The following is a 16222-nucleotide window of genomic DNA, read 5'->3' as shown; positions in this document are numbered from 1 at the left end:
GGGCACTAGGCCCCACCATGAAAATATGATCGTCGGGTTCTTCTAGGGCTTTTTTCCATAGACAGGGTCTCTGTGGGGCCTTGGCCCATAAACGGGGTCTTTCTGTGGCCTTGGCCCGAATATGAGCTTCCTTTGGGGCCTTGGCCCGAATATGAGCTTCCTTTGGGGCCTTGGCCCTCACGTCATATCCACAAAATCATATATCATTTGTCAAAGTCAATTCACATCCCTCAAAATATTTTTTATTTTCTTTTAAAACCATAAATCATCTTAACTTTTCAAAAATAACATTTTAAACAGTGAAAATTGCACAGCTTTTACCATAAATCATAAAATATACATAAATCATAAAATATCATATTTTCATAAAAATCATCATTTTAAATAATAAAATATCATTTAGCATGCATTATGATCATTCGGGACGCTGTGAAGATTTTACGTATTTTCCAAGTGTAAAATTACCGTTTCGCCCCTAGACGTAAAAATTCTCAATTTTATCTTTTTCTCACTTTAAATGACATGAAAATATTCCAAATAATTATTTAAGCTTAAATATAATTTTTCATTATTTTACTCCGCTTAAATCTAGACGTTTCAATTAATTATTAATTAACGTTTCGTGAGGCGATTAAATCCCGAATACATTTAAAACTCATTATTTTCTTCCAAAATTTTAAACATAACATTTTTATTACATATTCTCTACCCTTGTGAGGCATGAACCACACCCGTGGACCCATAGTTCCAATTTTAGTTCATAAAATCCTGTTTTTGACCATTATTAGAACATACCGAGCCATATCCTAAAATACTCTAGCCATGATCAAGCCACCTCGAGCCAAACCCTACTGACTAAGTCCAGCCCAAAGAACCAGCCCCTAAGTTGCTCGTAACACTCTTGGACAGAGCTGCAAAATTCTGTGTGTGACTCTTCCCTAGCCCAAGACCCCTAGTTAGCTTAGGACTCCTCCGGCCCTCTAACCACTGATCACCCACGACCCTTATTGACCCTAGAACAGTCCAAGACCTAGCCTGGACAACCACCGAGCCCCTGACCTGCGCAGCAAGCCACGCGAACAGCCCCAACCCCCAGCAGCAACCCGCGCGCCTCCAAGCTCTCTCACGCCTCTCTCGATTGCTCGAGCCAGCAGCAAGCCCAGCCGTTCTAGCCCCTGTCCCGACCCCTGCCCATCACCCTAGGACCCTGATGGACCCATTGTGAGCCTCCCTGCACTAGCCGCAATCCCCCTTGGCTGCTGTCAACCTCACCAGTTTGCGCGAGGAGTCCATCCTCCACGGGACTCCTCCAAAGTTGCGAGCAAGGAGTCCTAGCCATGCCAAGACCCTTCCTGACCCTGACCCACGTCCATCCCAGGCCCCAACCCAAGACCTGGCCAAGCCGTGAGTCCCCATGCAAAGAAACGAGCCACATGACTTAAGTGCGACCATAAAACCCCATGGCTCCCAACCCCTTGTGTTCTTCGGTTATCTAGCTTGTTCCCCTTAGAAATTTATCATTTTTTGACTATATTTCATTCATATTTTATCATGTATTGGCAGCGTGTCCGATGGGTTCATAACGTTCTTCATATAAACGTTAAATCGTCGTGTTTTTTGAAAATATACGATCTACCGTAAAATAATCGAACACCCACCTTTTTTTCATGCACAATCAATTTAAGCACACATATTATGTTTTGTATGATGTTTAAAATGGTTTAGGAAACGTGTCTTTGCGTTTATAAGGCTGGAATATTCAATCGTCAGTGAAGGTGCGAAGTTGGACGACCGGACGACGAAGAACTCTAGCTTTTTCCTTCCTTGATATTTTCGAAATTCTTGTATGTGTGTGCTACGAGATTTCGGCTGCCACAAGGTTTAATTGTGGTGTTTTGAAAGCCTAAGAGTCCTATTTATAAATTAATTAACATGTTAATGGGCTTTGATTTTGGGCTTACAAGCTTAAGGGTAATTGAGCCTACTTTAAATAATTAAATTGGGCCCAATAACACTTAGTTAATTAAAACATAAAAGTTTATAAATTTAGTTTCCCAAAATAATATTTTTTATCTTTTAAACTTTTTGTTTGCCCAAAACCGACTTCCCGGGAAAAATCGTGCTCGACTCGTAAAATAATTCGAAATCTAACATTTTTAGAAAAATTAAATCATTTTTTAATCATATTAGAAAGCCTTGCAATTATTTAATGAAAAATAATTATTCTTGTCTTGGTCGTCCCCAGTCTCCTTTCCCATGCCTATTATCGAATATTCTGGAAAAATGCTTCAATTTCATGAAATCATGTCATACTATCATTTAATCATATAATAAATATAATGCACACATTTAAAATTAATTAAATAAAGCACTTAAGCAATTAAAATAATTTGCATACATGTGGTTTGCGTTGGTTGGTTTTTCGGACGTTACATATTGGGATTATCTTGAGAAGGTGAACATGCTTGTTTTCCTAATTCACTTCTAGATTCTAATTAAAAACTTCAAATGATTGTCATCCATTTGGGAAATATAAAATCAGATGCTATTAAAATACAATCCTTTGTTGACGAGTTAAAGTTTGTCTAATATATTTGTATCATGCATGTAAAGTGAATTCACCTCTGGATCATATTAACGAGATTGATGATGGTGATGTACACAAAGATTTGATGTGAATGTATAAGAATGACCCCGTTAAACTGAATCACTATATGAAAATAACTCAAGTATGAAAAACACAAAATCAGACAGAAATAACCAATAAAGTGGACAATTAATCTCAAGATTTGATATTTTGAAGTGGGAGAAAGGGATGCTATGGCATTTCCAGTCTTTTACAAGATTGTCAAGGATATTTTTTTAATTCCTTCATCTATTGTAGTTAGTGATAATGTTTTTAGTCTTGGGACGAGGGTTGTAGATCCATTTAGCGCATCATTGCATCCCAAAATGGTGGAGGCACTAATGTGTACTAGTCATTGGCTTAGAGGTGAAGAAATTAACTTATACAAGGATGCGACTAAAGAGGAATTCAACTTTTATAAGTATTGTCAATAATTTGTTACAAGCAAGTCAGTATTTAACTTGTTAGTATTTTTATCAGTATTTTGGCTTTTTGTCTATATTTCTTTTATGAATCAAAATATAAATTAATTTTTACAAAATGAAGATTTACTTTAACATAAGTGCATCTATTTATTTTAGTAATTGATGTTCATGGAGAAGAACGTGCCTCAATAAATTGGAGTTGGGTACGTTGGTGCTTGATATATATCTATAGTTTATGTAATTGTGCATTTCTAGCTACTCCATACTTGGCTAAATCTTACTTTAGTTTTTCATTTGCAAAATTTAATCCTGTTATATATTATACTTATATGATATTTGTTATTTGTAGGTACCTTCATGCAGACGGCAAAATAATGTATATTTCTCAAGTGTAAGCTGCAAAGACCTCATGGTTGAATAATAGCTCGTTGATGTGGTAGTTTAATGAGACATTAAGTTTGATATGTTAATTTTTGTTTCGAATTTGCTTCGACTAACCAAGAAGCTGTATCAATTTATTTACAATTCAGCATGAAGGTGTTTTAAATATCATGACTCATTGAATCACGGACTTATTGGTTTTTATATTGAAAAATTAACATGTTTTGTCCAAATTCAATATGTGCTTGGAGAGCCTAAGCCTACATGAGTACTACAAAATATTTTCGAGATATTATCTCCCTACCCAATGAGATCCCGAACATTCGATTCCCAACATTTGTCGAGTACGAGATCGGTAAAAAACATATTCATAATTTTGATCGGAACATAGATTGGATGAGAGTGTTACGAAACGTGTCCTAGAGCTCTCAATTCGGGTTGGCCCCACTCTCAACCCAACCACTCTCAACCCATTTAAAGGCGGGCCTCCACATATGAGCCAAACCCGCGGGTTGAGATTTTTTACACACATATATACATACGTATTTTGTGGTGAAAGCTATTAATTTTACTTATCATTCTAAAATATGAAATCAAGGATTAATAATGTTATTGAGATTTTTCTTTAAATTTATAATCAAATTCAATTAATTATATATATATATATTATTTATTGTCTAACCTACCACTCGTCCTTAATTACACTGGAGTGGATTTCTTAACCTGCCAATTTGTGGGTCGGTCCGTAAGCCGATTCCTTTGATGGTCAACTCGACTCGACACAAGCGACAGCTCTAACTGATCCTAGCGGATCTCACCCTTGAATCCTATTGCCTTAAATCTTCCCCCAAATCTCATTACCACACACACGGTACTATTTCGCTCTCGAAACCTACAGGTTATCCCTGGTCGTACGTTTGAGATCTGCGGGCAATATTAATTATTTTATTAATTATAAATATTCGAATATTTTGGTACAAAAGGTGGACTAAAACAGTGAGGCTGGTTCAGAGAGGTCAGTTGAATAGCAGGGACCTTTTATTTTCCGCAACTAAAATAAATTTTTTGCGCAAACCAAGTTGTGCAGATCTTCTTCCGAGCGCGTAGTTAAGGCAAATCCAGCGAAGTCCAGGTGTAATGCATCATCAGTCAGATGCTATAGGTCTTGCTCTGGAATTTGAAATTGCATGGCCTCTTATGGCATTTGTGGTTTGGCTTCCAGTTTGTTTCCTAGAACTAGGTTACAAGTGAAATGGAAGATTTTTCCCGCATCTACTCACATTTTTTTTGATAATTGTCAAACTATAGCTGTTCTGATTTCAGGCTGTGATTTTCACGCCTTTCTTTGTTGTTTTTGTTTGCTATTGCTAAAAAAGTTGTTAAATTCACCTTTTTCCCCCCCGTTCTCATCCTCCGCGCGTTATAGATTAGCTTTTGGTGATCATTGTTTTATTTAGCTAGTTATTTGTTTATTGGTTTTCGTTAACTAGCATAATTTCTGAGAGGAGCAAGCTTCATATTACTTTTTAGGGGGGAATCACGAGGAAGGAATGCTAAAATGGTAGGCATTCACTGAAGTCAAATTGATGCAAAAAAACACTGCTTATTCTTGTTAGTTTATGTCATATTTGAATTGTCTCAATTTTCAGTGCGAGGTAGTGGAAATATCAGACGAGGAGGGCCCTTTGGTGCCTGATAATGATGTTGGAATCAAAACAAAGGACGAGGTTTTGGACTACGATTTACCTCTGCCAAAAATCTGCCCACAGCATGGGGTGGTATGGTTAATCTTTGTTATTGTGGAGAAATTATTTTAATTAGTAAAGCTACAATTTGTGGAATTAACATGGTTATAATTTGATTGCTCTATAAACTCATGAAATATCATTTGATGGCTGAAATGAATAATTTTAATTGTTAGGAATAAAGTACCAGTTTTGTTTACTGAAAGCGATAAAATCGGTGAAAAATAACACATAAGAACACAAAAGATTTATAGTGATCTCGATGAGAGAGCTACGTTCACTTGCCACCGCTGGAAATTGTCATTATGGTGAAACCAAGACAAATGGAATTACAAGAACCCGTCCTCTCATAAATATTTTTCTTCTCTCTCTGTACTCTCTAATTGTGTATGTCTTATAACACAATGACTGCCACCCACAATTATAAATACTATCAAGGCTGCAATAATGTGCAAAAAAACCTAAAATACCCTCACACAAACTATTAGGCTCCACATAATATTAGCATTAATTATAACATGCAGCCCGCAGGCCACTTTTCCCTTATCGCATATGAACTCGTAATGTAATTACAGATGCTTGTGTTGCAATTTGCACTTGTTTATGAGCAGATTTATTTATTGCATTTTGGAATTGTTTTATTTATAGGACAATGAAGCTAGCTCATCGCAAAACAATTTAAGAACAGCCTTTGTAGGCATGGGTTTTACGCCATCTCTCGTCGATAAGGCAATCAAGGAAAATGGTTTGTTTAGCTTATACTTATGAATGAACTAAGTACTTCATCAAAAGTGAGCTTTTGTAATGTTTACCAAGAGAAAAAAATTCACGAGTTTTGTTCTTCAGGATTTAATAAATAGAAAATCTTTTAAAGTGATTTTTTTTTCGGAACGCTTCATGGAAATTATCATTGTTTTTCAGTAATGATAACCAGCAAGTGATATTTCCCTTCTGTCTTAGGTGAAGGAAATACTGATTTATTACTAGAGACTCTCTTTGCATATTCCGTAAGTGCCTCTCCCCCTACCATAGAACGTAAGAAATCTTATTTTCCATGTCTGAGTCAGAATGAACTAAAATTATATAACCAATGAATCTGTACACAGTAATGACATGGGATTGAATCAAAATCTCCATTAGCTGCTAAAATTATCCTGTTATTTTGCTATGATGCTGAATTCTTCCAGCTTATCATGGTGGAACTTTGTGGAACTGTCTATGAATTAGCAGCATATTCCACAACCATCTGGTGATTTTTTATTCAGTTGCAAGAATGATGGTCTAACTGCAAATATTTACCCGCAACTGTCTATGAATTAGCAGCATATTCCACAGCCATCTGGTGATTTTTTATTCAGTTGCAAGAATTATGGTCTAACTGCAAATATTTACCCGCAAATGTACGATTGAATTGAGACGCCAATTTTAAAAGCCTGTTATTGAGTCCAGGTCTTTGTGTTCTCATGAGAACATATTGTTGAAATGGACCTATCTTCTTACTTCTGTCATCTACTTGAAGTTGCAATTGGACTTTCTTGACTTCTTATGAATATACCAGGCTCTTCATAAACCAGAATCACCTGATTCTCTTGATAGCTTTTTTGATGAGGATACAAATAACAATGCCTGTTCGGATAGGGCTTTTCCATTAAAAGAGGTATCCTTTGAGTTTTGTTTGACAAGTCTTTCATTCTGGCATGGGAAATAAATTGTACAGTAAAAGTCTGTGAAATTAAATGAACAGGTAGATCATGGCTTGGTTCAGCAGTTTGTATATTTTTTTGTTTGATTTAAATTCAGTACTAATCTTACATGAATGCTAGCGCCTAGCAGTGTAATGAATGTGTTCACTAGTAGCGTCATGCACCTTGAAGCTCTCAAACATTGGATTTGACTGCCTATAACCTTTGAAATTTTCCTCCCAACACTAACTGTCGAATTGTAAGAATGAATTCCTTTTTTCACTCTATACTCGGGTTAAAAGACTAATTTCTGGGACCAAATATTGCAAAAGTTGAGGCTGAAATGAATGAAACTCTGTCTTTTCTAAAATCAGTTTTCCGATAAATTTCCATCTTGAGACCCATGGAACAGTGTGTTCAAGCCCATGGCTCTTTGATGGATGCGATGTATGGGGTCACAAATACCCTCAAGTCAGAGCACATCACACGAGTTTGTGCTTGTTGTTTCTTTACTTAAGTTGTGCTGGTGCGGTTTCTTGCATGAACTTTGACACAAGTCTGTGCTATTTTTTTTGTTGGCCCTCATGTGTACCACTCCATGCTATCACTTTGTGGTCTGTTGCATTATGTCAAATAGAGATGCAAACCCATAGAGCTGTGGACTAACCTTGGCACGGGTTGGTGCTTATTCTGCATATACGGCTCCTATGAATGTGGCTTTCTCATATTTATGGGCACTTCATGGCATAGGCCTGTGAACCAGTTTTGGAGAGTTGTCCACAGTCCACCCACATGGGTGTCCATGGGTCTCTGCTGATGCATCAATGAATTTGTTACGTTTTGGGCATTTCATGGTTTTGGCCTTGGATCAAGGGACAGATATGTGGTTCCTGTGGTCAACCTTTTCTGCACTTGTTTTTTTTTCCGGCTCTTTCAGCTCTTCCTTTGGTTTGAATCTTTGTGGCATGAATTTTGTTTTGTATATCTCGTCAGTTTTGGCCTTTGAGTCAACGTAGTACACAGAATTAAAACTTAGTTTACCCACATAATCATTGGAAACAAAAAGTACCAAGTGAGTACTAATATGACAACGATGTACATGTAAAATGTGATATAAATCAGACATGTTAGTTTTTTTTTGCATTTTTCAGAAACAGTATGCAGCATGTTTCAATTTGAAGAATCTCGAATTTGGTGCTAGTTTAAATGTGACATGACTGTTAGTTAAATATACACGGTCCATCTTTGTCTGCTTATTAATATGGAGCTCAAGTTCCACTTTAAAAAATGCATAGATCACGAAGTATGCTTGGGACTCATCCAGTCGCTTATCATGTTGATGCTCGTTAACTGTTTAAACGAAATACTTCTTTGCTAGTCAATTTGCGGCTGACATTCAACTATAAGCTTATGAGTCTTTTTTTCCCCGTCAAGTCTCTAACATATGGGTCTATAATAACCTGTCATAAGGCATGGTGATTGTTAGAGAGATATGATTTTATCTTTTCTGAATAACTCAACATTTTTTTCAGTTGATGCTCTGCTGCACTTATTTTTTTACAATGATTTTGGCTCCTACAGGAACCTGATGTTTGCAGTGGATATGCTGACGAGAAAATCGTGTCCTTGTTAAAAATGAATTTCTTAATTGAGGAAGTTCGGTTTGCGATGGATAAACTTGGTTCGTGATGGAGTCTCAATTTTACTTTCTAACAAAGCATGCTTCAACTGTAAATGTACATATTATTACACTTAATCCCATTTTGCATCACAGGTGAGGATGCATCTATTGGTCAACTAATGGACTTCATCTTTGCTGCAAGGATGGCCAAAAAGTATGAAAAGCTTGCAAGAGTTTCAGTGAGTGGGGATGAAGATAGCAACGAGGTTTTGATGATTTCTTTCTGTTATTTCTGAACATTTGTGTTTATGAGTATGACAAAAGGAAAGCTTTGTTTAAAGTTAGTTTCTCATTTGAACATTCCTGTGGAAAATTAACATTTCTAACTAGCAAAAATCTCTGAATTATTACTCCGATCATTTATACAAGCGCTGCAAGCTCTTATTACTTCCTGTTCTGCATTATCACTTTACTTGCTAAGGAAGGTTGAAAACCACATAAAAAGGAAATAAGATCTTTTTATGAGACATGTTGAATAGGGAACGAGAGAACATGGGTAAGAAAATATCATTTCTCATTATTCATCGGTTAAATATGTGTACAACAAAATGCCAAAAAAGAGTAGTTCATGGAACAATTCTGGCCTAAATGGTGATGACAAATTCTAATTTATGATAAATTGCTACTTTACAAAAATATGAAAATCCCTAACCCCCTCAAGTTGATGCAAAATATCAATCATGCCCAACTTGCTGACTTGATCCTCGAATGATCGTTTCATCAAATTTTTGTTGAATATATCTTCGAGCTATTTCAAGTTACGAACAAAAGGAATACAAATTATTCATTCTTGAAGTTTCTCGTTGATGACATGCCTATCAATTTCAACAAATTTCGTTATGTTGTGTAAAAATGGATTATGAGCAATGTTTATAGCATATTTGTTATCACATTATAATGTTATGGGAAGATTAATTGTTTGTCTAAGATCTTCGAGAACCCTTTTTTAGCACAGTCCTCCACACACTCTTTGGGCAATCGACTGAGATTCAGCTTCCGCACTACTTCTAGAAACAACACTTTGTTTTTTGCTTCTCCAAGTAACTAAATTGTCCCATAGAAGCGTACAATATCCCGTGGTAGATCTTTTATCGGTGATTGACCCAGCGCAGTCAGCATCAGTATAGACTTCAACTTTGTTTCCCCGTTTTTCTTAAAGAACAAACCTTTTCGTGGAATTTCCTTACGATATCGAAGAAGGCGAAATACAGCTTCAAGATGTTCTTTGTATGGAGAATGCATGAAATGGCTTACCAAACTCACATCGAAAGCTATGTCTGATCGAGTGAGACAAATAAGTTAACTTCCCAACTAATCTTTGATATCTGCCCGTATCAACAGGAACTCGTCCTTTCACCTCCCGAATCTTGCATCCACTCATGCTTGTCTCCTCCAACATGTCCAAAATGTACTTCCTTTGTGAAATCACTATTGCTTTCCTCGATCGAGCAATCTCCATTCCCAGAAAGTATCTTAATTGTCCCAAATCTTTAATTTTAAATTCTTTGGCTAAATTGTGCTTTAGTTTGCTCATTTCCTCAATGTCATCTCCAGTGAAAATGATATCATCAACATAGACAATCAAGACCGAGATCTTATTGATCGATATCTTTGTAAACAAGGTGTGATCAGCTTCATGTCCAACTGATTCAAAGGCCAATCAAGATTTGGCGCAATTGACAAGAGAACACAAACAATATTGAATTTTGCTACAGGAGAAAAAGTTTAGAGAAATCTACCCCATATGTCTGTGTATAGCCTTTTGCTACCAAACAAGGTTTATATATTTTTAAGAATCCATCAAAATTGTAGTTCACAATAAACACCCACTTACAGTCCATTGTATCCTTCTCTTTGGGCAATCCAGTCACTTCCCAGGTAGCATTCTTTTCCAGAGCTCTCATATCCATCACCAATGCTTCCCTACACTCAGGTACATTTAAAGATTCATGTATGTTTTCTGGAATGACCACACTTGAGATTTGAGATGAAAGCTAGAAAAGGGAATTGACATATTATCATAAGAGATAAAATTGGACAAAGAATGTTTAGTGCAGGACCTAACACATTTTCTGAGAGCAATATGAATATCACTTTGATTGGATTTAGGATTACCTAAAGCATGAACTTCATGATTCATCCTCTGGTCAGATTCTCGGTCGTGTTGGAAGAGTGTGTTCTCTTTTCTCATGTTTTTAAGGTATTCCTTTGAGTAGACAAAGCCTTTGAACTGTTCCCCATAGGTCTCTGATGTTTCATCAGTTCAATTTTGTTATGGCGTCAACGGGGAATATCCCAAATTAGTGTCATTTTCTTTAAATTCAATGGCTAACATTCATTTAAAAATATAGCATCTTGACCATCATCTTCACTAGATCCCTTCTCACCTGAAAAATCAACCTAATTGATTTTGTACCCTTCGTTCAATGGTCAGATTCTAGAGGATCAAACCTATGAGACTTAAGAATGATATAAAAAGAGAGAGGAAAAGAAATTCATATTAAAGAAAAATGAAGTCGAGAACCCAGATTCCAAATGAACAAATTCAAGCTTGAATAGTATCTTTCTGATTCGCAAAGAATGAGGGACAATTAGATTGATAGAGAAAGAGCTCTTGTTCTTATTATAGGATCATGATTGGATTCGCATACAATAAATGGGCCAAAAAAGAGTAGTTCATGGAACAATTCTAGCCTAAATATAAGACAGATTCTAATTTATGGTAAATTGCTACTTTACAAAAAGATAAAAATCCCAAATTTATCGACAAGACATTATCTTTGCTTGGGACTTTTTCATTGTTTATCCCAACACATGGATTGTGTCACTATTCTTCATTTTTAACTAGACTAAGAATAAAACTACTAACTTGTTTTTCTGGTTCAGTATGTCGGTTTCCCGATGATCCGAACACATTGATCGTATCATGATTGTTCCTTTTTAACTGGAGCTAAAAACATCAATATAAGGGGCAAAAAAGATCTAAGTTAGTGAAACCAAACTTTTGTTAGACTGAATTGTGAAATAGGAAAATAAGTTTTACATGCAAATTGCAAAGGAAAATGCCCAAATAATACCAGTCATTGAAGGTTCTATTGTCAATTTCCAAGCGAATAGAAAGTCAGTGATAAGCTTAAGTAATCTTGATATCCCACAATACTTAGGAATATGGTAATTTCGGTTGTTTTTAAGCTAGAAAGCTGTAATCTGTGATGATATTGTATATACGGATTCATCTGTCATGTGTGAAGTTATGTCCTTTAAATAATGGGATGGAGATTGTATTGGCCAAAACTTAGAAAACCAGCAAACAGGTTGATGCATAAGAAAGGTTAAAAATCTGTACATTTTGGAAAACTGGATGAATGCTTCTTTAAGAAAACAGACAGAGAGACTGCATCCGTTTTAGTCTGTTTCCTGGATAAGTTTAATGAGATGGGTTGGCAAAATCTTATATACTTGTGTTTTTGTTGTGACTATATTCCATGTGGCAGCAGCTACGTGATTTTATTAATCATCTCTCTGAGCTGAAGAAGAATTTTAATCGTTAAATATGCAATCTTAATAAGTTGAAAATATTCCTCTTCTTGAAGTCACATCTGCTCTGTAACTTGAAGCCAGGAGGTCTTGATCTCCGAAATTGATCTGTTAGACAGATCTATTCAGCATTGAGTAGTATATGATCGATACTGGAGTATTTCTTTTCTGTCTATCTCCTAATGTTTCACTTGTCGAACACGCTCTATAGAAAATCATTATACACATGTTCATATTCAGGGTAGCATATTTGACAACATTTTGTGCCTTCATGCTAATCCAAAATCCATATTTTCAGGAATGCAGCAATGAGGCCTTGTTTGGTATTATGGAGAAGACACTGAGATTGCTTGAAATCGGCTTTTCTGAACAAGAGATTTCGATAGCTTTTGAGAAATGTGGTGAGTTGATTATGAAATTGGAAACTTTTAATTGACTAAGTTGACTGAGAAAGAAAACCATATGTTGGGAAGGAAGCTAAACGTTATATGAGAAATGTGGTGAGCTCATTTTCTATTTTTTTAAAGAGTGGTGAACTCATTCATACCAATATATACACGTATAGGGACAAGTTACATTAAGTAATGAGTTTTGCATAACAAAAGGAGCTCACCTGGTAAGCACCACAGTTGTTATCACGAAAGCTTATTCATTTCAACATGATGCAAGTTCCTTGCCAAACTACCCTATTAAGTTATTAGGGGGTGGCATCATATTAATTTGTTTGACCTTAAATTTTGTCTCGTCATTTTCTTTTGTGAAAACCCCTGCACTTAAACTAGTAAGCCAATTTTATACCCTAGTGTTTTTTAAACTATGCCTACTGGATATAGACATATAGTAGTATAATCACGCGCAACCCAAGTTTTCTTCTTTCCTCTGCTGTTATTTTGTTTTTGAGGCTACTGTTGGTGATTTCAATATCGTGCAAAAGGACCGTATCCAGCTAATCGTTCACTCTTGGTATTGGACATTTGTTCCTATGATTTTACTTGTATGCCATTTAATTTTATATCTAGAATCTCAGGATGTCTGACGAAGTCATCATTTTAGTTGCCATCTGATTCCCGGACGCATCTGCCGGGAAATAGTTTGAGAAATTTTAACCGATGAGCTGGTGTATACCAAATGCAACTTTTCGTTTTCCACACTAAAAAGGGGCTTAAAGCGCACAGAAGGAAAATATATGGTATTTATTATTGGAACAATATAAATAGCAGGATAAATGAAAAATGCTACAGATCTGTTCAGACTTGAGGTGACTGCAATAACAAAGAATTTTATTGGCTGTATCTTCCGTTTGGTTGTGTATTGATTCTATATCGAGTTTCTAGTAGTTATCTCCTTACGTTTTCTCAGTTATCTCCTTATGTTTTTTCATGGAAATGCTTCTAATGCACTGAAAACCTGTCATTAGGATTCTATTGTTCGCCTCATAAATTCGCATATTTGAGAACTAGGCTCTGTTTGGACTAGTACTCGTTAAACATTTTTTTAATAATGTTTTTTACAAAATCTTTATAAAAGGTTTTAAAATTGTTTAAAAAATAAATATGTAGTTGACCAACTATTTTACAAAAACTTTTTTACAGTTAAAAAGGTTTTAAGAATTCTAAAAACATAAAGAAAACACTAAATTAGTTATTAAAAATTATACTTGGAGAACATATTTTTTAAAAATATTTTCATAATTTTTTTATAAAAATCTTCTTCAAGCACATATTTTAAGTTTCTTTCCCTTATAAAAAACTAAATAAATATTTGTCTAAACTGAACCCTATCTTTGGTAATGACACTAAAATAGGGAGTTGTGTGCCGTGGATGTTAATTTTCTCTGAGCAGTAATTGCACATTTTCTCTTCCATTTGTCTTTGTTATTTTTCGGTTTTCAGGTTCTAAAGCATCTCTGCAAGAGCTTACTGATTCAATTTTTGGAGTTCAACTTTCTGGCAGTTGCCCAAATTCGGACAAGGTTTGTGTCATTTTTATGGAGCATTTTCCTGCTTTTATTACTAGTGGATGGTATTATCAGTTAACAGATTTAAACTGGTTTTTGTGATTCACAGTATTCCTCGACTTCTTTGAGCACTTCAACAACCCAAATAAATCCTAAAACTTTACACAGTGGGTTGGGAGGTTACTTATGTAATAAATCTTTTGATTCAATTACTGTAAAAACTGAGGAATGCGGTCCAGATGCCGCTGCTCGAGTTGGGATCTCTGATTTGCTTGAAAAATTGAAAGGCAAGAGGCCAAAAGAAGAAGAAACTGAAAACTCAAACAACTGGAAGAAGCTGAAGGAAGAGTTTACCGAAGAGTCTAACGATTCTGTTGGCCGAATGTTGGTGGAAGCAAGAAGAAGAAACCCCAATTTCACCAGTAATCGAGTACCAGTCTTGCAGAGACGATTTAACAGTATGGGGAGTCTGGAAGAAGATATAAAGCCACCAATGCTTATTCCCAGGCCTTGCAAGACTCTTACTAGCGTGGTGGCAAAATCCCCTTACTTTCTTTATGGAAACGTGACTAATTTATCCCAGGATTCTTGGGCCAAACTCTCACAATTTTTGTATTCAGTTCAGCCTGAGTTTGTGAATACTGAAATGCGCTCAGCATTGAGCAGGAAGGAAGGCTACATACATAACCTCCCTACTGAAGATAGGTTTTACAGTTTCCCAAAGTCACCAATGACTATTCAAGAAGCTATACCACATAGTAGAAAATGGTGGCCCTTGTGGGATACAAGGAAACAGTTGAGCAATATTAGTTGTGAAACGAGTGGAATATCTCAGCTCTGTGACAGGTTTGGAAGAATGTTGACTGAGTCTAAAGGGCTTCTCACAGATGCACAACGGAGAGACCTTCTCCAGCAATGCCAGGCACTGAATCTTGTATGGCTTGGCAATTACAAGTTGGCCCCAATTGAACCTGAACATCTAGAGCACATCATGGGCTATCCAACACACCACACTCGAGCAGTTGGATTTAGCTTGTCGGATAGACTTAAATCACTTAAACTCGCTTTTCAGACAGATACACTGGCTTACCATCTCTCGGTACTGAAGCCCTTGTTTCCTGGAGGAATGACAGTGTTGTCATTCTTTAATGGAATAGGTGGTGCTTTAGTTGCGTTACACAGACTTGGCATTCGTTTGAAAGGTGCTGTTTCTGTGGAGCCCTGTGAAAATAAGCGCAGAATCGTCACACAGTGGTGGGAGAACACTGGACAGAGTGGAGAGCTGATTCAAGTTGAAGACAGTCAGAAATTATCAAGTAACAAGCTTGAAGATTTGATTAAAAAGTTCCGAGGATTCGATGTAGTAATATGTCAGAATCCTTATGCTTCTGGAGATAGTACTACTGATCTTGCAGCTTTAGATTTCTCCTTGTTTGTAGAATTCGTTCGGGTTTTGCAACGTGTTAGGACCACAATGGAGAGAAACAGGTGATGTGTTTTCGCCCCGTTTTCCGATACTCCGAAACTTTTATCATCCTGTCAGTATTTTAAATTAACTCGTATCATCTCCCATTGTGTATTAGTAAACGGATTCTTAAAAGTTTCCATTTTTTTCTTATTCGTGATTCTCGTGTTTTCCTTCGATTTTTGTATCTACCTCTATTCCAAGTGAATGATTTATCTATAACGACTGAACTAGAATTTACCCATCCTTGTGGCAACCACTACTTAATGGCCAATAATGAACAGATGCTTATGATAAATTCACTTACTCGCGTCGTATCATGCCATATGTTTCCTGGATATTTGATATGGGTTGATTCCATCCTACATGTATGGGAATTATCCCATGATAGAATCAAGGGCTCAAATTTAACCACACATATATGGAGTCCACTAATTTTTTTAAAATCACATATGTGTGAATCTTGTCTATCCAAACCATGTGGGGGCGAAGCTACCTTTGATATGATTAATAAATTCTGTAATTGAGATGACTGATAATATTATTTCCGGGAAAGTCAATACGACATCGGCCCGGTGTACCATGTCTGGGCCCCATGCCCAACGGGTCCAGATCCACCGGGTGATTCTCCATATTTCCGGTACTTTAAATGGTGGATTGTTGGTCTCTGTTATACCAGTTATCTCAAGTGATATTCAAGAAAAATTTAAGGTCCGATTCCAG

General features: G+C 36.3%; 1 protein-coding gene across 3 annotated transcripts; it reads left to right on the top strand.

Moving 5' to 3' along the window:
* The first annotated feature begins 4303 nt into the window (after positions 1-4303).
* Positions 4304-15645, top strand: LOC142543298 (putative inactive DNA (cytosine-5)-methyltransferase DRM3). Of its 3 annotated transcripts, none has more exons than XM_075650477.1 (11): positions 4304-4447; positions 4923-4993; positions 5082-5210; positions 5826-5922; positions 6138-6184; positions 6736-6834; positions 8441-8540; positions 8634-8746; positions 12376-12478; positions 13970-14049; positions 14144-15645. In XM_075650477.1, exons 2-11 carry the CDS (start codon positions 4991-4993, stop codon positions 15524-15526), a joined length of 2154 nt encoding a protein of 717 aa, XP_075506592.1. In that variant the 5' UTR covers positions 4304-4447; positions 4923-4990; the 3' UTR covers positions 15527-15645. The 3 variants fall into 3 exon arrangements, with proteins under 3 accessions (XP_075506592.1, XP_075506591.1, XP_075506593.1); XM_075650476.1 differs by lacking the exon at positions 4304-4447 and adding an exon at positions 4449-4594; XM_075650478.1 differs by lacking the exons at positions 4304-4447; positions 4923-4993; positions 5082-5210; positions 5826-5922; positions 6138-6184 and adding an exon at positions 6202-6426.
* The last annotated feature ends 577 nt before the right edge of the window (positions 15646-16222 follow it).

The sequence above is a fragment of the Primulina tabacum genome, chromosome 4 (genome assembly GCF_025594145.1).
Source record: "Primulina tabacum isolate GXHZ01 chromosome 4, ASM2559414v2, whole genome shotgun sequence".
Lineage (NCBI taxonomy): Eukaryota > Viridiplantae > Streptophyta > Magnoliopsida > Lamiales > Gesneriaceae > Primulina > Primulina tabacum.
The sequence above is the reverse complement of the archived record's forward strand: the minus strand, read 5'-3'. Positions and strand labels throughout refer to the sequence as shown.